The sequence below is a fragment of the Nanorana parkeri genome, unplaced genomic scaffold, assembly GCF_000935625.1.
Source record: "Nanorana parkeri isolate BGI_ZX_2015 unplaced genomic scaffold, ASM93562v1 scaffold160, whole genome shotgun sequence".
NCBI lineage: Eukaryota > Metazoa > Chordata > Amphibia > Anura > Dicroglossidae > Nanorana > Nanorana parkeri.
Window position 1 is genome coordinate 1,540,622 of NW_017306428.1, and position 24,023 is coordinate 1,564,644.

At 41.0% G+C, this 24,023-nt stretch overlaps 1 protein-coding gene across 1 annotated transcript in view; it reads right to left on the reverse strand.

Annotated features, from left to right (window-relative positions):
- Positions 1 to 2,883, reverse strand: part of WDR64 (WD repeat domain 64) — a 62,023-nt gene extending 59,140 nt beyond the window's left edge. Inside the window, exon 1 of the mRNA XM_018554460.1 lies at positions 2,812 to 2,883. Coding sequence (XP_018409962.1) covers positions 2,812 to 2,883 — 72 coding nt within the window. The remainder of the gene's footprint in view (positions 1 to 2,811) is intronic.
- Positions 2,884 to 24,023: the final 21,140 nt, after the last annotated feature.

Sequence of the window (24,023 nt, forward strand, 5' to 3'; positions counted from 1 at the left end):
CCCCCCCACTCCCCGATACCGACCCCGACCCCCTGTAAAAACAGGGCATTTTGTCAAGTACTTTTAAAAATGCCCCGATGTTTGCGCTATGTTTTTTTTATCACTTACCTGCGGCGCGCGAGAGCAGCAGCGATTCAGCGCTGGTCCGGTGGGAGGAGCTCCAGGTGGGATCCTAATTTAGCTGGCCGGCGCAAACATAGCGCAAACATCGGGGCATTTTGACAAGTACCAGTACTTGTGAAAATGACTTGCCTTGCGGTAGCGCCGGGCCTGGGCTGGAGTTCAGCTTTAACACTAAATTGGATAGAATATGTAATATGCCAAAGAGACCTCTAACAATTCCCTTGTATTTTGTCTTACTGCAAATTTGTCATTACATGTCATTGACAATAAAATACTAAACAGATACTTTACCTTTGTTTGTAATCTTACTGTCATCTGTATCTGGTCTGTTCTGATCTCTGACTGTTCTTAGTAATTGTTTAAATGCATGCAGTGAAGCCTTAAAGTTTTCCCTCAGTACAGGGTAATGTGTTGTATTTTCTTGAGATGCCATGATGTCACCTATTTACATACATAAGAAAGGAACCTACTGTCTGAAGACCTGGAAGAGAAAAAAGTCAGTACAGGGTCATTGTCACTGATACAACCCATGCTAAAATGATGTCACAGGACTCAACATACTCAGAGTTAGATTGCTGCAGGATTACACTGATACATGACGGCGTCTACTTCAAAAATGCGTAGCTATTAGTCCAGCAAATCTGAATGTACATTCATTCTGTGTTCTCTCAGGGGTTTGTCTGTTCCGCCAGTCAGCACTGGTAGATCTGAGCAGGGAGGGGGGAATCCAGCCCCTCCCCTGTCACGGCAGAGAGCCGTGACAGGATCGAGAGGTGAGCGAACGCCGGTATGTGTTCGCTCACCTCCCGATCTACTGAGCCGACCTGTGACAGTCTCATTGTCACAGGTCGGCCAGAACTATGAGGTGAGTGAAAAGCACTCACCTCATAGTTCTCCTTTAAAACCACTCACCAATGATAATTTACACACTGCACTGGGTGTGTAAATTATCATTAAAAGCTGGGTGTTTTTATTGTGTCTGTTTTGCTCACCTGTCTTCTTATCAATAAAAGTTGTTTTTTTTTAAAAGAAGCTGCGTGTTATGTGTGGAGGGCTGCTACAAAGTATAAAAATCTTATCTTACAGAATGCTGGCTCCTTACAGATAACTCTAGGCTTCTGGGTACTGCGGGGAGTGAGATATGCAACACAAGCAGTGAAGTGCTCCTGCTGTATTCCCACCTCTCCTCACTGCTTACCTGTTCACAAAATATCTTCTATTTGTTTTTAAAGAATACAAGACGTTCTGTCATTGGAGGAGGAGTAAAGATGTCACACCTCCAACACCTTCTCCAAGACATTTTTTGAAAGGACAATAGTGAAGAGAACATTATAAGTTGGAGTTGGCATGCTACAAAGGAAGATTGTAATACTTTGCAGCCCTCCACATATTACACCCAGCTTTTTAATGATAATTTATACACCCAGTACACTGGGTAAATTATCATTTATTTCCTGGAGTGTGGCTTTAACTAGATCTGTAAGGCCGGGTTCCCATATGTGTGGGTCATTACTTCACACACTTTCATGAAAGTTGTTTCAAGTTAATGTGCATTGAGGTAAGGCGCAACACAGAGGACCGGAATACATACCTGCCCTCTTTGGGTTTTTTCAGTGCACCACAACACATAGATTGTTCACATATGTACGTAGTGGTATGCTAAATTGTAAATGAGTGCCAACTCACATCATGCCGTAATGTATGATAACAGATGCACATTACCACAATGCAAAAATGTTGATGTTTACTTACCAGTCTGTTGGTTGCCATGACAATGTTACAGGACAGTACCAAATGTTAGGAGGCAGAAGGGGGGTAGACTATTTACAAAAAGGCAAAAAGATTACAAACCTTAACATCAACAAAATCTAATGCTTGATATATCTGAAGGTAAATTGGTGGATTTACCAAAGACATTAGATGGCAGTGCCTGTCAGACTGCATGTGTATCCTGTAGTGAAATTAAGGTCAGTGGGAGAAACCAAGTAACAAGGAGATTGATACTTATGGAAGTATCAGTTTTCCAGTGGACTTCAGCTGAAGATTTCTCTTGAACTGAGCTGTGTTCTGAAAGTGCAGAAGGTTTATTAAATGTATAAAAGTAAAAAAGAAACAGTAACAAGCCCCCCCCCCTTTTTCCCCCTCCCTGATGGTCTCACCACTTTGTGGAGGTGTTATGTCCAAAATGACCATTGGAGCTATGCTTGCAGTGACACCCAAGCTGGACAGGTCTTCAAATGATACTACAGCCAAAAGGTTTTTAAGCGATTTCAAGTGCTGATGAAATCAATTACAATGGATGCTACTTCTTGATGCACACTAGTCCTGATATCCTATATTAGGGTGGCACCTTTCCCTTGTAGGGTCCTATGGAGCTTGTGATCTTGTACTGGAAAGGAAGTTCAGGGAAGCTGAGCTAAGAGAGTTGGAGTCAGCTGTTTGGAAACATGATGACTGTAAGTGTTTGTGCAAAAATCTAAAGGAATTCTTTGCTGGGCAATGTGTATTTGTTTAATCTGGATTCATTATTGGAAAAAAATATGAGAGGAGTGGAGTGGAAGAAATTTTGTACATATTCTCATTCTTTCTTTATTATGTTTAGGATTTAAAAAACAATATTATATTTATTTTGATATTATGCAGTCTTCTACACAGACAGCAGGTGGAGCCTGAGTCTCTGTCACCAACCTTCTGCGCATGCGCCAACTCCCGTTTTCCGTACTGTTCGGAGAAGGACACTTGCGAGCATGCGCGCGCCATGGACTTGCCGTGGAATAGCGCGCCAAATGGTGCACAGGAAGTGACACACTGGACTAATCGATCTTCCTATTTAAGTTCTGCATGCACACCTCCATATTGCTGGATTGTCTTCAGCCCTCCTGTATTCCTGTGTTCTCTATTTCCTTGCCTGCTGAACTTCTGCCTGGATCTGCTTGACAATTCCTGCCTGCTGCCTGCCCTCGACCACGGATTGTTTACTGGACTTGCCTCTGACCTCATCCTTGTGTACCTTATCTACTTGCTTGGTGTGGCCAGGCCCAGCGCTACCGCAAGTGACGCGGCCGCCTGAGGGCGCTGCAGGGTGAGGGCGGAAAAAACAGGGCATTTTGACAAGTACTTGTACTTGTCAAAATGCCCCGATGTTTGCGCTATGTTTTTGTTTTGTTTTTTCACTTACCTTCGGTGCGGGAGAGCAGCGGCGAGTCAGCGCTGGTCCAGTGGGAGGAGCCCCAGGTGGGGCAAAAATGCACCTTGCCTGTGTAGGCAAGAATCCTTGCACCGGCCATGGGTGTGGCCTCGGCTTGCTGACCTGGAATTTGGATTACTCCAGTTCTGCTACAGAACCAAGTCTTCAGCTTGCACGGTGTTAACACCACTGGCATCTGTGCCACTCGTTGTCTGCCAGGGCTCTGTCCCCATCTCCAAAGTCCTCAGGACACGAGGTGCAAAGGAGGCCTCCTCACGCATTCAGTCTCCAACCAGGTATGTGACAGTCACCTTTTTATATGATTACTATCTTTACTTTTTTGTCATGTTGAAAGAATCTGTTTGCTTACAGAACAAAAATAAGTAATCACAGCAGTAAGACATCCCTTATCAGACAGCAAAGTCTGGGGTTTCACTCAGAGAATGGCAACACTAAGGCCATCTGCTCTATAGTGTACCCAGTGTGCTCTGTGAATTCTTTGGCATGTATTAAATACTTGTTTATAAAACAAAAATGGTTCAAAGATAGTAAAAAAAACAACATAAATCAACGGTTTAAAATTGCATACATGCATACAGGTATTATAGTTTCCCTTAAAACTGATAGTACTGTAACATCTATGACATAGATCATGTAGGAATGCATGTTGGCTAAGTGGCTAGCCTTGCTACTCTGGTCCTGGGTTTAACTGCCACATGTGACTCTTTAATAGTTTGTACATTCTGCCCTTGTTTAGGTGTTTTTTTCCAGGTGTTTTTTCGACCACAACACAGACTAATCCTACTGTTTACAACTGTGATAGAGAAATTTGTATGTGAGTGGTGACAGCAGACAGGGACTGATATAAATGATTCTATGTACTCTGTGATATGAATGGTTTCAAGCACTCTGATTTGCATGGTTCAGCAAACAGTTGCTTACTGAAATGATTCATTGATGCAGACATACATTTATGTAAACTGAAAGACTAACCTCAGAAGAGTTAAGAGGAGTGTAATGTTTCAATTGCATTTCCTTTTGTGTCCCTAGTCTTCTATCCACAGCTTGAAAACGTCGGTCTGAGAGACTTACAGAAATAGTGATCTGAACCGCAATCTTTGCAAGTGTTAGAATTATCCCCCTTATATCTGTATGATCTCAGCATGTCCTAGCTTCTTGAAAACACTTGAACTAGGGCTTTCAAATGATGCGCTGGAGGATCAATTGGATCTTTTTGTTTGGAACCCCTTCCTCCCAATATGCAAGCAAATCTTGTTCTGAAGCTGCAAAAACTGTTGTAAAGATATTAAGTTATGGTCTATTTAGTAAACTAAACAAAAAAAAAGTACCTTATGTTTAAATAAAACAGGGACCGTCTGGGCAACATTACAAAAACTATTCCTAACTTGTATACCTATTGAAAGGCAGCTGAAATGGACTTCATGTAGCTTATTACGTTTTCTTTATCCCTGAAAAATCACATAAAAATGTACCAATAGCACAGCCAAGCAAGCATTTGACTGCAATTTAAAAACAGTTTCACACATATTACTTATGGCCAAAATCAACTGAGCTGATTTTATCTCAATAATTTAATTCAGAATAATTCAATGAGTCAAGAGTGTGCCATGCAGAAAGGTCTACAGATCATAGAGGAGCTAAAGGGATGTAGAGGAAAGTTTGCACGTTGAATTTTCCAAACATTTTTTACATTTTTGTTTTTATAGGTTTCCTAGCCCAACAGCCTTGTAATGAAAGCACATATTGATTGCTAGTTTGTTTTAAGAAGCTTCTGACATTCACCTGGCTGCCACACACACCTTCTACAGTACACTGGCAATGCTCTCTTCCAGGCAATGTTTGTCCTGCTCCAGCCAACCATGGGCTCTGCTGCTATAAAGATAGTTATTTTCTCCATAGCGCCATCTTTGCCTCCGAATGACTCTACAAAGACGGCGGGTAACACAGTGGAAGTGTTGCTACTTGTTAACATTCCAGCATGACTTTGATACATGCTGCTACTGCTTACCTCTCCAGAAAATTATTTTTGCCTGGCTGTTATCATAATCAAATGGCTTTAATAACTTGAGTCACTGACCAGAAAAAAAAGTATGCAGAAAAAGAAGTTCTGACACTTGCTTATTGCTTGTTCTGGGTCAGTAGCACTTAATGTATTGAAGATATTGAATTATCATGACAGACAGGCAACTAGTATTTATAGAAACAGGTCAGCAAAAGAAACCTACATATTTCTCTCTGCACAGGTTTCTTCTACATTAAACCAATCATGACAAACATGCGGGCACTGCCATTCTTCACCTTCTGGGAATGCAAGTTTCTTGGCAGTTATGCTGATCCACTAGCTAAATTACTTTCTGGGTCACCAACTATGAACTTGTATGTAGATTACGAATGTCAGAAGTCCTTTTTTTGTTACATATTTGTTTGTGTCAGGAATTAAAAGAATGAAGGGAGGAGGTTAGCAGCCAGGCAAATAGAATTTTAAAAATGGCAGGTCAGCAGTGGCAGATTTCAAGTTTCTTTCATGACAGGTTTACTTTAAGAGTACGCTGAAATCCTTTCTTTATTTAAATTCCATTACTTAGACTACAAATTCCCAAATATTCTGAAAGCCTAGTATATTAATATATATATACAGTGTATATATATATATATATGTATATAATGTTACTTTACCTATATTACTTTACATATAGTGCTTTGCTAAAAATGTTTGATCTTTCTCTACGTCCTACTTTGAGTGCTATTCTGTTTTATAATTAAGATTCAGTAATTACTTAGATTGTTCATTCAGAAGCTCTGAGCTTCCTGCTCCTGTAGCCAAGCTGTATTTAATTGTTCAAAGGCAGTTTTAAACTTCTCATAAGGGACCATCTTTTGAAGCAACACAAACACATACTAATCAAGATATGATCCTGATACTTCCCAATTATATGTAAGTAAAAAGCATTGCCATTTCAAACAAACTGTCTCTGCCCTAGGCACTGAACTGTAAACTCACAAACGTATTCAATAAGGCAAATGGTAATGTGCAGTAACACACATCAATCAATTCCAATATACATTTCTATGATCTATATATAGGAGGTTTTAGAAGCATTTAAAAAGTAAGAAAGCCATCTTGGGCATGCTTATTTAGTTGGAAAATACAGAGTGTTAAAAAATCTCCAGCTTCTGCTTATTTTTTTTGGAATACCTTGCCCATCACAGTTAGGACCAAATAAATACTCGCGTTCAGTCTGTAGTTGCCCCTGCATAAAGTCTGCTTATCCATTAGATGGAACTCCTTTTCTGTGATGAATGATGTCTAGTGCCATTCAAACCTCTTCTTGCAAGCACATGTATGTTATTACACTGGCCTGAGCTTACGGTACTGCTGCACTAAACAGTGCTAAAAATGTCCTATGTAAACGCAGTTCAGTGAAGCAGTAAGGACCACCACTACCAGACAAGAATTCCACATGGACAGTGTGTTATCAGGCTATGACCTTCCTTCCTTCCTTCTGTTTTGGGAGCTTCCCCTCTCAACTTCATAATTAAACTGGTGAACTAACTCTTTTGTGCAGATCTCATTGAAACATAGCAATCCTTTTAATCTCATTTGGGACATAGCAATACTTATACAAAAACAGGTGAAAACACTCTTGCAAACAAATATTAGAAGTCCCAATTACAATGTTTTTCTGTACTGATATCAGATATATGCCTAGACAATTGGATAGTGGTTAGCATATCACAATTTGATTAGTTTGAGGGTAACATATTTGTAACTGTAAAATAGAATCTTCCACATAGGGATCTCTTTAAATATTTACAAATGCAATTCTGCATTTCAACATATATTTACCAAAAGTAAACATTTCACAGCATGTCTATAAGAATGCCAACCCAAAGATTAGAGGTATTTCTTCTTTCTATATGCTTCTTTCCCACAATAATGGCATTACCAAGTCGAACTCCATGCTGAAATGGGACCTGGGTATCACGTTCACAGAGGAACAGTGTTCAAGAGCCTGTATATGGTCTTGCAAAGCTTCTCATTGCATTATATCCCGTCTAGAATGTCTAAGATAGTTTTGCATTACCTTGAGACATACTGGAATGGCTTTGGAGATAAGTGAACAGTATGACATATGTCGTGGACATGTTCCAACGTGACAAATTTTTTGGACGTAAACCTGGAGCAGTTCCATAAAGCAGAAAAGTTTTTCCTCTTTCATACCTTAACAGCAGTCAGATGTTTTATTACTAGATGATGAACGTATTTAGACCTTCCTTTGATTCAAACTCTGTTAACATACTTTGAATTTATGTTTGCAAAAGAAGATCAAGCCCTAGGAAAATTCTATTCTTTTTGGGTAATATGACTTCATCACCCGAAATGTACTTTACCTTTAAACTATATATGTCTATACCTGATAGGAGGCCCATTATGCAGATATTTGCCCTAGAACAGTCTTTTTATGGATTTGAGCTACATTGTACCACCTGTAAACTGGACCATTTTTCACCTCCATTGTTTGTTCCTTATCTATGGTTTTCCTTTGCTGATCCTTTGTTACAAAGATTATATTCTGAGGAATATAGATGAATCTGATGTAGGGGGCTTGCCCCTGAAACACGTCAATCTTGGCTGACTGCAGGCCAGTGGATGGTAATGTGACAGGAGGCAGCTGTGGTACATAGTCAGGGCAGTACCATGTTGGGTTAACATACAGTGTGGCCTCTTGTTTGTTGTCAAAACGTGTTTATTTTAATAAATGATTTTACACATGGAGGTGGCGCTCTGTTCCCTTTTGTTTTTTTATATTCGTGGTGGAAGCCCCAGAGCCTTGGATGAGCAGCCCCTCAAGTCTGTGTGAAAAATTGTGATAAACTGTTGAAAACTTTGATTATGCAGCAGCAAGTGGAGTGTTCAGCTGGAAGCCATTAGCGCCAAGAGGTAAACAAAACTGTCTGATGTAAAACTAGAAAATGAAGAGACAGGTCACCAGCACTCAAATGATTTAACTAGATATGTCCTTTTTAATGGACAATTATGTCACAATAATCAACAAAGCTCACGTTTCGGGGCCGCGCAGGGTCCCTTCTTCAAGGCAGAAAGATGTGACCATTGCTGTAAGGTGTGCGGAGAGCACCTTTATCAACTGAAACCTGATGTAAAACTAGGACTTTTTTTAACTACAAACATTCTGTATATTCTATGCCTTGGCGCAAACCCATTTTAACCCCTTAATGACCAGTGAGATCCATAGTATGTCACTAAGATCGGGCCCATTTAAACAGACTCCCGGTGGCTTTTGCCACTGGGAGTCTGTTTAAACTTGTAAAGCTGACTGTCGGCTTTACAGTAGAAGCAATTCTGGCAGCTTAGCTGTCGCCTGATCGAATCTACGGGCCAGGTAAACAGGGCCCCCCTCCCCGCCCCGACACCCTTCCTTGTTTCCGGGCACCGCTACCCCTCCTACGGTCGAGGGACTGGCTTCTCTGGTGTCGAGGGGAAGCTTGGGTGGAGACCGGGGAACCTCCATTCACCGATCTCGCTCCCGTACTATGGGACCGGGAGCTATGCAGATTAAATCACTTCCGGTCTCATAGCTGTCAGTGCTGTGCTCCTGAAGCCCAGCAATAAGCTAACTTATTTAGAGTGTAAAGATGATACTGTAAAGATGATACTGTCTACTGTACGATCACACGTGTTCCGTCGATCAAGCAGGCTGGAAAACCCGCCAAGAATCATACGATTCTCGGCGAGTTAATGGCGTGTTTGTTCGACAATTGCCGAACGGGCCGGTGTGCGCACGCGCACACTGCCCGTTCAGCATTGCAGTCATCGGAAGCCCGCCCCGCCAAGGGTGCCCACCCCCGCTGCGATGATCGCAAGTATGATCTGCCAGTCCAAGATGGCCAGATCGTATGTTTTTTTAATTACTTTACAACCCTCGCAAGACAAATGCCAAAGTATCAGTGGGTAGCAGATGCTCCAATACGTGAAAATACAACCAGGAGGGGGGGTGCTTAATCTCAACTTGGAGAGATAGTCAAGGCTCTGTGTACAGCCTTGGCCTAGGATCCTTTCTTTATGCTATAAAGCTTGCACATTGGAAATCCAATAGATCTTTTCTACCTCCTCTTTCTCTATACCCAGTTTGTGGTGTTAATATTGTAGACTATGTGTTATTATACTGTCCTGTTTGCAGGAATGTTTGACCTTAAAAGACTGTTGAGGAATGGCATCAATATAGACATCACATATTTCTTTGTTGTGGATTTACCATTAAAGGAGAACTATGAGGTGAGTGCTGTTCACTCACCTCATAGTTCTAGCCGACCTGTGACAATAAGACTGTCACAGGTCGGCTCAGTTGATCGGGAGGTGAGCGAACACATACCGGCGTTCGCTCACCTCTCGATCCTGTCACGGCTCTCTGCTGTGACAGGGGAGGGGCTGGATTCCCCCCTCCCCGTTCCGATCCACCAGCGCTGACTGGCGGAACGGACGCGGGAGGGTACAACTGGCTCTGCCTCTAGATAGGCAGAGCCAGCTGTCAGTCACGCAGCTGGGCGGATCCCGGCACAATTGTCGGGATCCGCTTCAGCTGCGGCGTCTCAGTATACCGCGAGCTACAGTTTGCGGTATACTGAGCCTAGGGTTACGGGAGGACGCTGGTTTGTGTCCTCCCGTTACCCTAAGGAGAACTTGTGTGTTGACTATGCAAACAGAATATCTTGTAATTTCATATATCCAAAGCTTGGTCCCCAGAGATTATTTCTGCATTTCAAGATTTGAAGCAAGCTTTCATTTTAGGTCCCCCTTCTCTGAAGACCTAATCTCCCTTAGCCTTTCTTCATCGAAGGAGACGTTTCCTTAGTGGGTGTGGGTTTTCCCAGAAAAGTTTTATCCATGGAAAAGAATTATACTATCTGCAACCTTGAACTCCTTGCCATCAAACTTGCCCTGGAAAAGGTTTGGAGGGTTCCTCTCATGATATAATTTTTTTTTATTGACCATAAAAACCTACAATATTTACAAAGTATTTACAAAACGACTAAATTCCAGACAAGCCAGGTGGAGTCTTTTCTTGGATGCACTCTTGAGATCATTTGATACTCGGGACACAGAATCAGTTGCAAAACCAGAGCCTGTCATACCTACCGTTTATATCCTTGCCCTCTCAGATACACGAAAGTCACAAGTTCTCTGGGAAAAAACCTTTGTTCCAGAGGAACTTAGATGAAAAATGATTTATTGGAGACATGACTCCAGAATAGCAGGCCTGTCAATTTAGGTCCCAGCATTCTCTTCTCCCCATCAAACACCACTGTTAGTGGCCTGCTACTTGCTCAGATGTTGTAGATGTTTTTGTTTGGTGTAAATCCTCCGCCCAAGCTCCAGATGAGCACCCCTGCCCATTCCAAAAGAACCTTGGTCCCATATTTCCATGGAAGTTATCATGGACCCTTACAAAACTACATGGTCATCTGTGTTGTAGTTGACTCATTTTCCAAAATGGCTCATTTCCTTCAGCTTCCTACCCTCCCTTCTGCTTCAGCCTTGGTTTCTTATTTTTGTCTGTCAAATATTCCATCTCCACAGAACTCAGTCACACATTGTCTCTGATAGAGGTATTCAATTAACTTACAGTTTTTGGAAATCCTTCTGCAAAACTTACAACATCAACTTGTGTTCTAGTTCCTCCGATCATCCCCATTCAAATGAACAGACAGAGAAGGTAAATCAAGAATTTGAGGTATATCTTCATACTTTGATTTCAGTCTGTCGCAATAGTTGGGGCTCTCTTCACACATAATAATCACGGTCTACAAAAGGCATACTCAGCTTCCCCTTCTGATTCCTGCTTTAGCTGACATACAGAGCTATTTTAATTTTATTTGGTCAAAGTCAATGATTCCCTCCAATCTGTTATCAACAAGATTAAAACCTCTACTGATCATCAAACTGCAACCATACAATCAAGTATGGATTTCTACGATGATTATCAGATCTTGGGTGCTGTCTCTGAAGTTTGCTCAAAAATTAATTGGCCTTAATACCATCATTTCTAAACTAAACCTGGTCTGCTTTAGACTTTGAATCCATAAAAGTCTTAAGATTTCCAACTCCTTCCCTATCTCGTTTCTTAAGCCTTTACTTCTTAACAATTTTCTCATCCTATTCGGATCACTGCTCCAGTCTGCAAAGACACTCAGGAGTATGAGATTAATCAGAGTCTAGATTCTGTTTTTCCAGAGGTGTACTCCAATACTTTGATGATTGGAAAGGTTTTGCCTCAAGGAAAGATCTTCAGTTCCAGCATCAGATGTCTTTGCTCCAAATCTTGTGAAACTATTTCATCTGTAGTTCCCTTCAAAACCAGGTGCCAGGTGGGTGGGGAGGCCCCATAAGGAGGGGGCTACTGTCAGTACTGTCACAGATCAGCATTGATCTGTTATTTGTAGTTCCACAAACTGGTGTATCACAGATCTGAAAATAGCTGTTCTGTTACTTGTATTTCCACTACATGTGCCCTGTTCCTACCTTGCTCTTGCACTGGTCTGGCAGCTTAAACTGATTCTCATGCAGCTTTTTAGCAAAACAGTTCTGTCAGCTTGCCTATTACTCACCTTATTTAAACTCAGTGTAGCTCACAGCTCGCTGCCTGAGCAATTCGCCAAGCTCCTGCTCCCTGTCAAAGATGCTTTTCTTGGTGATCTTCATTGTACCGACCTTTGGCTTTTTCCTGATAATCCTCGTCTTCTGCCTTGTCCAGATGTCTAGTTGCCCTTACCTCTACTGTGCCCGCCTCCCAGTTGGCCTGCACTACTCACACCTCTCTTACCACCCTCACTCCTGTGACAGGTGAGAGAGGAAGAGCACAGCTCTCCCCTCTCACTGTCTACACAGAGCGGCAGGGTTACTTTTAACCCTGCCGCTCGGCTCCCTGCAGTGAGGAGACAGACTCGGTGGCGCAGCCCGGAGGACGGAACCAGAGGAGAGAGGTAAGTGCAGGGGGGAGGGGAGGAGGCTGCACACTGACATCGCAGAGTTCACATGTAAACGAAAAATCAGCTGCCTCACTCTACATTTAGTCCTGCTTGTACAAAGCAGGACTGAATGTAGAGAGGGCAACTTCCCCACAAGGACAGCGCTGCCGCCCCTCTGCGCCCTGCCGCCCCAAGGCCTGGCCTCGGTGGCCTTGTGAGCAATCCGGGCCTGACCACCCTAGGAGCCCCACAAGTGTATTCAGGGTCCACATTATTGAGCCTGATCCTGACAAAAACAGAAAAAGTAAACTTACATGCATAGAGACCAAATTGGGGTCATGCAGCACTGTATAAGTATATACAGTGAATTGGAAAAAATGTGATGAAAGTACATCAGACTATCCTGGCATAGAGATGAGCAGCACATCAGACAATCCTGATGTACACAGTAACTATAAGTACAGCAGAATGGCACACAGATACTTACCATAACTGAGAAGCACTGACTACCTGCACTGCTCCATTGTCAACTGTCCTTGCAGAGACAATAGCGCCCAGTAGCTGCAGTGTAAGAGGAAAAATATGTGTGGTGCAATCGTTGTGTTCACAAATAAGAGCATCTGACATATTCATGTTTGCATGAGGGTGGGGGAGATTCTAATTGTTTTAGGTGTTTTTATTTTTTTAATACATTTTTAAATTGTTTTTTTGTTTTTGTTTTTTACTTAATATTATAGCTATTACCAGGGGGTTGATAAGCCCCCTATGTGATAGAAACGTGCAAGTGACAGGTTCTCTTGAGAGAGACATCAGGGGGCTATTACACCCCTAATGTTATCTCTGCACTTTACTGAAGCTAATGGAGCACAGGCAGTCTTACCACACACGTGGAAGAGGTCAGGCGGCTTTACAGCCATCCGAATCACTTGCAGTAGAAAATTGGCAGTTGGCTGAGAACATGTAAACATACTACCAGCTTCTATAGAAGCAGTTTGTGATAAATCACTGTTATGTGTTTAACCCTTTCACTGCCAACATATAACATACATTGGTGGCAGTGAAAGGGTTAAACACATAGTAAATAAACTACTGAATGTAAAATATTTGAAATCAACTACGCAATATTATTGACATATTATTTGCACCTAAAGCAAATTTAAAATGCAGAACATGATGATGTCTGACAGGACCAAATAATCTGAAAAGCCCAAGATCAAAATGTTGACCAAACCTGTAAGTGAACTCTTGTAATTTAGCACTTCAGGCCATGTCAGAAAAATAAAATCGATGACAGGAGTGATTTCTCTTACAGAAAATCTGTCAAGTCTCAATTCCCAGACTCCAGACCTTTGAAATGAGCCAGCAAGTAGAGCTACAATGGGCCAAAGGCCATGTGTTTGGAGCCAAAAAGTGGCAGAGTTACCTCATTAGATGTGCTTTTCAGCTTGTGCTGGTAATCTGTCAAGGTATGTCTTAAAGCCTCAAGGACAGCAGGCCTGGCAGGTGCAATGTTATCATTGTAAGTCCCTGATGATTACAAGGATTATAATAAACTGCAAGCAGGAAATTGCAAATAATGGCAAGAAAGACGTACAATTTAAAAACGTAATTATGAGAAGTAAATCAAAATGCAGTGACAAAGCACTTTTTTTCTTTGATTTTGTGTTTTTATATTTTAGCTGCTAAATATGCTAAGTTTTTGAATGTTTATTTTACCATTTTTATCATTTTTTGATAAATTATTACCCCCCCCCATAAGTGATTATTAAAACTAAAAACAATAACCAGTTTCAAGATCCTCAGTGAAATGTATAAGGTGGGTCCTTACTTGATACAGGGAGCACTGAAAAACCTGCCCATTCACAGATTTCTACTGCAAACCACCTAGGCATTAACAGAGTATAATTTTGGCTAGAGGTCTACTTTTTCTACTACCAATAAGGCACTGTCTTATATTTTTTTTGGCTCAAACAAAACACACTAGGTCTTATTTTCGGGGCAGGTCTTATTTTTTTTTTTTTTTTTAGGTCAGAGGCTTCGGCTTATGCGGCTCTGCTCCCTCCACTGCTGCCTGGCTTCCTCCAGCGCTGGCTTCCTTGGCACCGCTGATTCTCTCCAGCGGCTCTTCAAGTTCCTCCACCACCAGCCCTGGGAATGGTCACAACTAGGTCTTATTTTCGGGGTAGGTCTTATATTTTAGCAGTTCCCAAAAATAGTACTAGGTCATATTTTCGGGGTAGGTCTTATTTTCGGGGAAACAGGGTATATATGCCTAAGTAACAATTTAACTTTAAATAAGAACTCCTGTAAATGTAAAAATTACCCTTAGGGCAGAAACTGCTTGTTTTGGTCTAGGGGATAAAATAAAGAAAATATACTCACCTTATTCTAGGTCCCATGATGCCATCATGTCTAATGCAGCTGCATTATACATAAGGACTTCGAGGAACATTGCACTGCCAGAGCGGAGGGAGAGAGAGGTGAGCACTTACCGCTGCAGGACCAAGGATCATGTGAACATATTTTCTTTATTTAAGCCTCCTAAATCAAAATGAGCAGTTAACCCTTGCAGTGCTGGAGTAGCCCCACTGCAAGAGTTACCTATTACATTTGCTGGAGCTATTCTGTAATAAATCGATTTGTTTATTTACCTTATTCCCTTCTGTAGTGCTTTTGGCCACCACTCACATCTGGTCATTTTGTTGTGTGCTTCCCAAAGGGCCATAATGCTCAACATTTCACAAGAATCCCATGATTTTCAATTTTCATGATTGTCATGACATTTTGTTATATGTTAAAGTTAAAAAAAAAACCCCATGAGGGCGGGATCTGGGTGCCCCCTTTATGAAAAAGGGCACCCAGATTCACATAAGCCCCCCTGCATGCAAACCCTCATCGACATGGGGACAAGGTGCTTTTCCAGGGGGTCCTCCCTTGACAAAGCACCCTCCCCATGTTGAGGGCATGTAGCCTGGCATGGTGCAGGAGGGGGCGCACGCCCCCCCCCCCCCCCCCCATAAACTAGACATGTAAGCCGGCACAAAAATAGTTTTGTGTTGTTTCGTTTTGTTTTCTGATGTTTTGCTATTTTATTTTTCGGGTTGCGAGTCTGAAAGTCAATTAGTTTCGGCATTCGGATGAATCTGAATTTCATTCATTTTGAATTTAAATGATCATTACCAACTATAATTCATTGCAGAAAAGTGTCATTACATGTTTACTTTTTAATTTCTGACATCCCCAAAAAAAACAGCATGGGGACCCGCCTCTAACTCATACCAGATCCTTTAGATCTGGTAGGAATGTTATGGGGGACCCCTGATGTAAAAGAAAAAAAAACAGTGTGCAGTTTCCTGGCAATTCATACCAGACCCTTTAAGGGGGAACCCCAACACCAAAAAAGTAAACATCCCATACCAGACCCTTAATCCGGGCAGCAGCCTGGCAGGGCAGGAAAGGAGGGGACGGGCGAGCACCCTTCCTCCTCCCCACAGCATACCAGGTCACATGCCCTCGGCATTGGTAGGGTGCTTTTCCAGGGGGGGGAAAAGGGCCTCTTCCCCGCAACCCTGACCCGCATCTGTTTTTTTTTTCTATTATTACATGGGGTCCCCCCTAACATTCCTACCATTGGTATGATTGGAGGGGGGGGCCCACACTGTTTTTTTTTAAGATTATTATTTCTGTGAACAGTTAAACACTTTTGTGTATTCTGTGACAGCTGTCAGATTCTTTACATTGGGGATGGAAGTGTCCTCAAAGAAGCAGAAGTTGTTACACAATTACACAGATCTCTCAGCTTCTTTCTTTATTTACATTTTGTAACAATATTGTGTTACTTTGTTTTTATTTGAGATACAAGTGCAGAGAAGCCAGAGAGCGGTAAATGACAGCTCTCCCGCTTGCTGTGTTTCATTTCCGAATGAAATTCGGATGTATCCAAATTTCATTATTAAACATTATCAAACATTTGGATTCCTTTAGATCCGTTATTTCTGTCATTCTGAAATTCGGATGCATCTGAGTGTTCGAATTTACAGAAATTCATACAAATTTCAATTCTGAACAAAACGAATTGCACATGTCTAATATAAACCGTGTCTAATATAAACTGTGAAGGTTACACTTAAAAACCTTTTTCCTTTATACAGTTTGTAGTTATATCTGTAAATGGTAGAAAGTGCCAGGTGGAGTCAGTCATTTATTGGTTCCTGCAAACTCTATTAGTAAAATGTCTTCTACCATAGTATTTGAATCAGTTCCCACCGTAATTTCAAGTTTTGAGTGTTATCGCCCATAGTTTAGCACTCTCCACATTACAAAATAAACTGAAATCCAACAGGAAGAATGCAAAGCCATGACATATGCAATAATTTCCCCCAAAACCCCCAAGTAAGAAAAGAAGACCCTAAGATGGTTTAACTCTCCAGTATTTATTGTTAAATTAAATATCAGTTTTGGGTAAAGCAATCGAAGAAAGAATAAAACAGAGATATCTGAACATGACAGATTAACTAATAAGCAAAAAATAATTTTTCTTAAAAAAAGGAAAACACACAGAATGCCTTGTTAGGTACTACATAAGCTTTGTGAATATATGACCTTACATGGGCTGAAAGCTTTGGCTCAATCCCATGAAAACATCTGCTCCCTTTGCAGGTACACTGAAGAGACCTCTCTCTCTGCTGGAATCAAGGTACAGCCAGCATGCCCTTTCCAAGAGGTCATCCCAGATGATACAACTTGTAAATCAATGCAAGAACCAGCAACAGAAGGCCCTCTTACCCTGACCCTTAACCAGGCATCTAGGCCAGAGCACTGCTGTGAGACTCCTTCAATCTTGTCATCAAACAAGAACATGTAAGGAGGAGGCCCAATAAGGCAGCTGTACAATTCCCACAAAGGAGTCACTTTAAAACACTGACAGATGCATCTGTCATATTGCACCTTCAACTATCCTGATACACAAAAGCTTGACACACTGAAATTGCCCACCTATCCCTGTAATTCTTTTACAATATATCAATTAGTCTCTTCTATAGAAAGCTGCTGTTTCTTCATATGTGAGATTGTTAGAAAGATATTAGAATTGATAGGCAATACATACAACAGGTAAAATCAATATTATGCATTTTATAAATTTACAATGGAATATTAATGTCATAAACAACAAATGTGTATATTCTTTGCACTGATATTATCTCAGTCCTTACCATAGCAAGGGTCTGTTTAATCAAAGCACAGTTTTCTTTATAGTTACTTAGTTTTGTTGGAAGCTCTGTAATTAGCTTGTTTTTCTTCTCAATTTCTGCTTTACACTCATTCATCATGAAAGAATATTCTTTTTCCAATCTGAATCAAGAACTGAAGAACACAGCATTCACATTATATTATTTTAATTAAAAAGGCCTTCCTTTTATTAAATGCAGCACTGTTTTTTTTACATAGCATTTTATTACAAAATGAACATTCTAAACAGCTTTCAAATTGTATTATTCTAAGGGAACTACTGTACAAAAACAGGAAGACAAGAAATTCACACTTACCTGCTGAGAACCAAACAACTTATTGTGGCAACTTTTTCTGTTTTAGTTCAATCACAGTTCCTACTTGGATGGCCTTTTCCACCACTAAAGTCCACAAATAATGATGGAGATAATAATTCATGTAAAGGCTGCATCGCCTATAATCAATATGTACCCGAAATGCAGTCAGTACTAGTATTAAGTAAAGTATTGGTCATCACTGAAGAAATGCAAATGTGAATGGATCTTAACACGATCTGAAGGAATCTTGCCACTTACACACACACCAGACTATTGGTGAACGTAATGCACTTCAGTGCCATTTATTTTGAATAGCACGCCAACTCAACTGAATTGCAGAACACCACAACGAATTGGAAATGCATTACCGCATGGTGCACTATCAACAAAGCAGCAGGTACAACTTAAGGACCTCCTTGACCTAACACTTGTTGAGCGCCCTGCAACGGAAGGGTGAGTCATTCTGTGCTTGGTTATTGTTAGCTTACCCTTTCAGTGCCTGGTGTTATAACTGTTCTGATGCCTGTTATCGACACCTGGCCTGTTCTGTGACCCCGATACTATGCTGCCTGCCCTGACCTCTGCTACGTTATACGACTTCGATTCCGTATTGGGATTCTGCTACCATGCTCTTGGACTGCCACTGTACCGGCTACCACTATGCAGGAGATTGTGCGTTATACTAGTCTACTTGAGTAGAGGTACCAATTGTACAGGCAAGTCCCCAGCGTCTGGGCTCCTACCATCACCAACGTGATACTCATTGACTTGCTGCCTGAAAAGTTAAAAGTACAAATCAATACTAATTTACTGTATATATTTGTGTGTGTGTATGCGTGCTCTTACATGGTAAACTATTTCCCTCAGGGCACATGCACATGGGTAACTAAGCCCATACAGGTTAAATACTGGTGTGTCCTCCTTCCCCACCCCAAGGTGCTGCAAGTGCTGTGTAAGCCTCCCATAGATGTCAATGGCTGTACATGGGTATACACTAGTACTTGCATGCAGCCTCACATGCATGTGGACATAAATCCATGGACGCAGGTTTTATGCATCCAGGGATTTTTACGGATGTATGCATATTCAGCTAAATGCAACTACTGGCGTAAACTCACATTCAGCAGTATATATCTTTATTTAGGAGGCCTTTGTAGATGCATTCACATTAATCCATCAACATGGTTATAAAGCCTTGCTTCTCAACTGGTGGGTCGTGACCCAAAAGTAGGTCACGCGCTCGTGTTCAGTGGGTTGCCGCATGCCTTCCACTTTTCTATGTGAGAGAATACTCTGCCCCTCCCTCGCGCAGCACTGTCAGTTCTCGCACCAAGCCGCCATTTGAAATATGCTGCCTGGTACCAAGTGTCAGCTTGAGGTGGGATGGGATTGGGCTATGGCCGTGAGGGAGCTCCATCCATGCATGCATTGCTTACAGCTCCCTTGCATGTCCTCTAGAGGTGCCATGGTGACATCACATTCTGGCTCCCGGCATCTCTACAGGGCGCGCAAGGGAGCTGTACAAGCAGTGCACATATGGATGGCGCTCCGTCATAGTACAGCAGCACACACTGGACCCCAGGCCGTGGATCTACTCCAGTTCTCGTAAGGTAGGGAGACTGGGTGGATCCTAAAAAAAATAAAATAATTTTTTTTTTGGAGTGTGTATGTGATAATGTCTGTTAGTGTGTGAGATTGTGTCTGTGGTTGTGTATGTATGTCAGTGTTTTTGAGGGCCAGTTCACACTAGTACAGTGCATTAATTGCATAGTACCCTGCGATTAACGCACTGTGCCACGTAATGGCACCTACCGTGCATTCTGGTTTGGGAGGTGTGTTGCGTTGCCGTTCATTTGAATGGTACCCCAAACGCACCTCCCACCCACAGTTCGTACGCTCGCACCGCAACGTGCAGTACCCAATGCCGTGCGTTCCATTGCAGTGCGACTTGGGCGCAACTTAATGACCAAATGTGGGTCCTGAGGTTGCACAGGTTGAGAACCACTGTTATAAAGGTTAGTTTTAGGGTAGATAGAGTCAGCTAGCTGTATGACTGTACCCCGTCCTCCTCCCATTCCAACAATGACCCTCTTTCTTCTTCTTCCCTATCCCTAGCTTATTATACCTTTTCCATTTTTTCTCCCTCCCTCTTTACCTCTCTGTCTACCCATTGGAATACCCAGTCAACCTACAGGAATACCTAGCTGAGCAAGAGTTATGTTTCTGTAAGTTTTTATCTATCTTTAAGCACAATTGTACAAAATGTATTACTTGAAAATGTAAGAAAAATTTCATTTTCATCAAACAGAAATATAATTTTATAATGATTAATATCCGATTAAAGAGAACCAATACACAGTCACTTTGTACACCCAGGTTATCTGTTTTATTGAAGATATGGAGATTTAGGCTTGATAGAACGTAAGCAATATTCCTAATTTTAAACATAGCTTGAATTTTTCAAGCTACTTCTGCAGTGTTAAAGTATGATAACTGTTTATATAAATCCTGTATAATAATAATAAATAAAAATAATAATGATTAAGAGTGTGTTAGACAGTCAAATGTGCTTGTTAACAAATGCAGACACTTTTTTTGCAAGAGAGGCCGATGCTTCACTCTTTTATGGAAAAGAGTAATGGATCAATAGTAAAGCGCATATTCTGCTGTTAACATTGGGTAAATATCAAAGCGTATTTTGTGCCCAAGCAGTGCATAGACAAGTAGGTATTTGTTTTTCAAGTTGTGATATCTGCCCATATTTCAACCTTTATTAATTAACCGATAAATGTCCTACATATTCAGAAATATCAACCAAAGTGACAGAAACTTTCACTTGAAAAAACACACGCATCCAACAAAAAGCTGCTAGCAGATATAATTTACTGGCACCTTGGCAAGTGGCAGGTACCTGTGGTTGCCTGCAATTTCTATAGCATGGTGGAAGAACGGAAGGCTGCTTCAAGTATGTATTGGCACCTCTGTAATTTATACCAGCTAGAAACTATTTGTTTTGACATTTATTTAAAAGTCAATAAAAATGCAAATTAAAAGCTCTTTTTTATGTTTAATAAATTAAATTGTTTTGGAGAGCCACTTATAGGCTTCTCACTGTTGGCCAATGACTGCTGACACATGAAGGGGCAGCAGAACACGTATATGCCTGGTAAACTTCAAATTTAGGGCCATGTTATATTCATGGCACTGTGACAATCTACATTATGTAGGCTTGTAAATTGAAGCACCACAAAGATACAATGGTCCAGATGCATCTTTATTCAATGTGGGGCTGAGGGGACAGTATAGAAATAGCCTTCATTGGGGCTTACTAAGGGAGAACACGTATCAGGACTGGGAAGGCTTGAGATTGGCTTGAAGCTCTCTGCATTCTCACAGTGGACAAAACTATTTTGTTTGCAAGTCTTGAATGATCTAATTTTGTTTCTGGATCAGAGTACAAAAAAATATAAATTTGCACATTTACTGACTACAAAACAAGCAACCTAGAGCTGACACACCAGACATATCATCCAAATAGACATATACTTATCTGAATAACAACTGCCATCTCACTTTTGTCCAGCATTAGCATCTCCTTCTCATTAATGAGGTTTTGGTCTCAGGTTTGCAAATTGTTTACAAGAGCTTTCTGCGCATTGTACCAACTGAACTATGTGTTCTTGAAACGCTTCTGTAAATTTAGCATTTTTCTGTGTAGTTCTTCGATTTGTTCTGTATAAGTAAAATTAAAATGGTAGTCAATATTTGTAATCATGCCCGGAGGACAGTTTCTGCAATTAACAGGGAACACAACATCAGTGTACAAGGATCAGCCAGCAGGATATAAATGGAGTTTTGCAAGCAACAATAGGTCATTTGATGATTTGCTAACACTTTATGCAATATGTTACAATGAAGAAGAGTAGCACGGTCCTTTATTTCCTCACTTTAGAACATTTTGTGGAACTTTAATTAAACCAAACTTGGGCTATTTAAACTAGGAGTATGATATATAAAAAAAAACTTGCAGTAGAGAAAAGTTAGGTCACTAGCATGGCTGTGTTGTCTGGAATGGTTGTATAAATCTCAGGACTGAATGGGCAGAAATACAAATCCTTTGGCAGAAGAGTCACCTTCCATATATGTACTTTAACTGTGGTTTTATTTGCTTTCTTAGGGTTCAGACTAAAGTAAAAATTGCACGTCAAAACAGTGTATCCAGAGATATCAGATATCCAGAGCATCTGAAGTTTTATGTAAATCTCTACTTTTCCTGTACAAGTTAAAGTAACACTAAACTCAGGAGTTAAACCTTAAAAATACATTCAAGAACCTTAACTATTAACTGTCAGTTTTTCAGGTGGATCCTATCAGAAGCCTAGTGTTAGTCTATATGCAGCCAGATCTAAACGAAAGTGCGTCCATTTACATCTGATTAACCCCAAATCTGCTTAGGTCTGGAAAACCAAACGGAACAGAGTTCCATTTTGGTGGAGCTGATTGTGGCGGATTGGGGGTAATCTGACCTAAACAGACACATGTCTATTAACATCCAACTCCCCATAGACCTAACATGGATCCAGTAAGTTCAGTTTTTTCCTCGATTGCAAAATGGAGGAAAAAACTGCATAGACACAGGTGTCACAATCGTGACATCAAATTTCTACTGCTCCGATCAGCAGGGGATCTTTTTACGTTTACCCTGCTGATCGGAACTTGCAGGCGCCCGTGTGAAAGGGGCCTTAGAATCTCTTTCAGGATTTTATTTCTCTGTGTGTCCATGTAAGAGAGATTTCTCCTCAATTCCCTGTTCCAGAGGAACACCAGGAAGTAAGTGAAAATCTCCCAAAAGAGAGAAATGTTGACAGCTATAACTAGCACAGGTGTCTCTTTTTGAAGATTTTCCCTCTGGTCTTGTTGTAGTTACAAATGTGCACTTTTGGATTTCCCCTTACTTTCTGTCCCAATAACATTGGTTACCAGGATCAATAACGAGGTGGAATTTTACCAAAGGGTACCCAAAGAGCGAAAAACAAACAACAACTAGCAATTAATAAGAAAAAAACTCACCTTTATTATGTTTTGATCCCAGTGCACCAGTGTTGGTGTTGATTTAAAAAGCTGAGAACGGAGTTCCCTTTTTCATCCAAATCAGGATCAGGCAATTTCTGCATTTAATGTTCAGATCATTTTAATCTGAAAAAAGTGAGCAATACTTAAAGAAGATAAGTAAAAAATGTATACTTGCATTATGCAATACAGCCTGCCCCTGCAAAACCATAGTGTAAGCTAAAGAATGTCTCAACTGCTTATTCAACCTTTGATATAGTAAAGGTTAGGGTTTGTGTCGATAGGTCAAAAGCAGCTTGTTTTGAGGTGCATTCCACTTACTACCTACCTTACATCTACCTATTTTAGGCTGATTTTGTGTTCCTATTGACTTGCATAGGTAGAGAAGTATTTCTTTTTTTTTTTTTCAAATTCTTTATTTATAAATCAAGGTATTGAGTACATAGAATGACATTGTCAGCCGAGATACATCAAGATCAGCGTTTCACAATAGTGGAATCCGTAAAAGACCTGACTGCGACTATGAGACATAGTAGGCAGGCTCCAGGTACCGTGAGTAAGTCAATCATGTATCTCATAAATCATGGCATGTACTTTAAAAAAAATGGGGGATTAAACAAAAAAACAAGAAATTGGTAGATATATCCAAAAATGGATCGATTGGAGAATGGTAAGTTAGTTTAGTAACTTAAGTTAGTTTAGTAAGGTAAGTTAGTTTAGTAAGATAATCAATCATGGGCGGTCCAATATGAACTGGCCAAGGGATCTTCCAATACCAGGAAGGGATGACTCAAAGAAGATAAAGGGAAAGAAAAGAAAAAAAGGACCTATTTTAGGCTGATTTTGTGTTCCTATTGACTTACATAGGGAGAGAAGTAGTTCTAATGCCAACAACAGGCAGGTGGTATAGGTCCTAAGACTGCCTACAAACATATGATGGTCAGACATCCAGGCACAATCCAATTGCCCTAAGGACACCATATTTCCTAAGCAATGTAAAGCACTTCATAAACTTGCAAGTCATCACTGCCAACCTAGCAAGTTTATGTGAAAGCAGAGGGAAGGATGAGAGAAAGCGATGTAAGCAAACA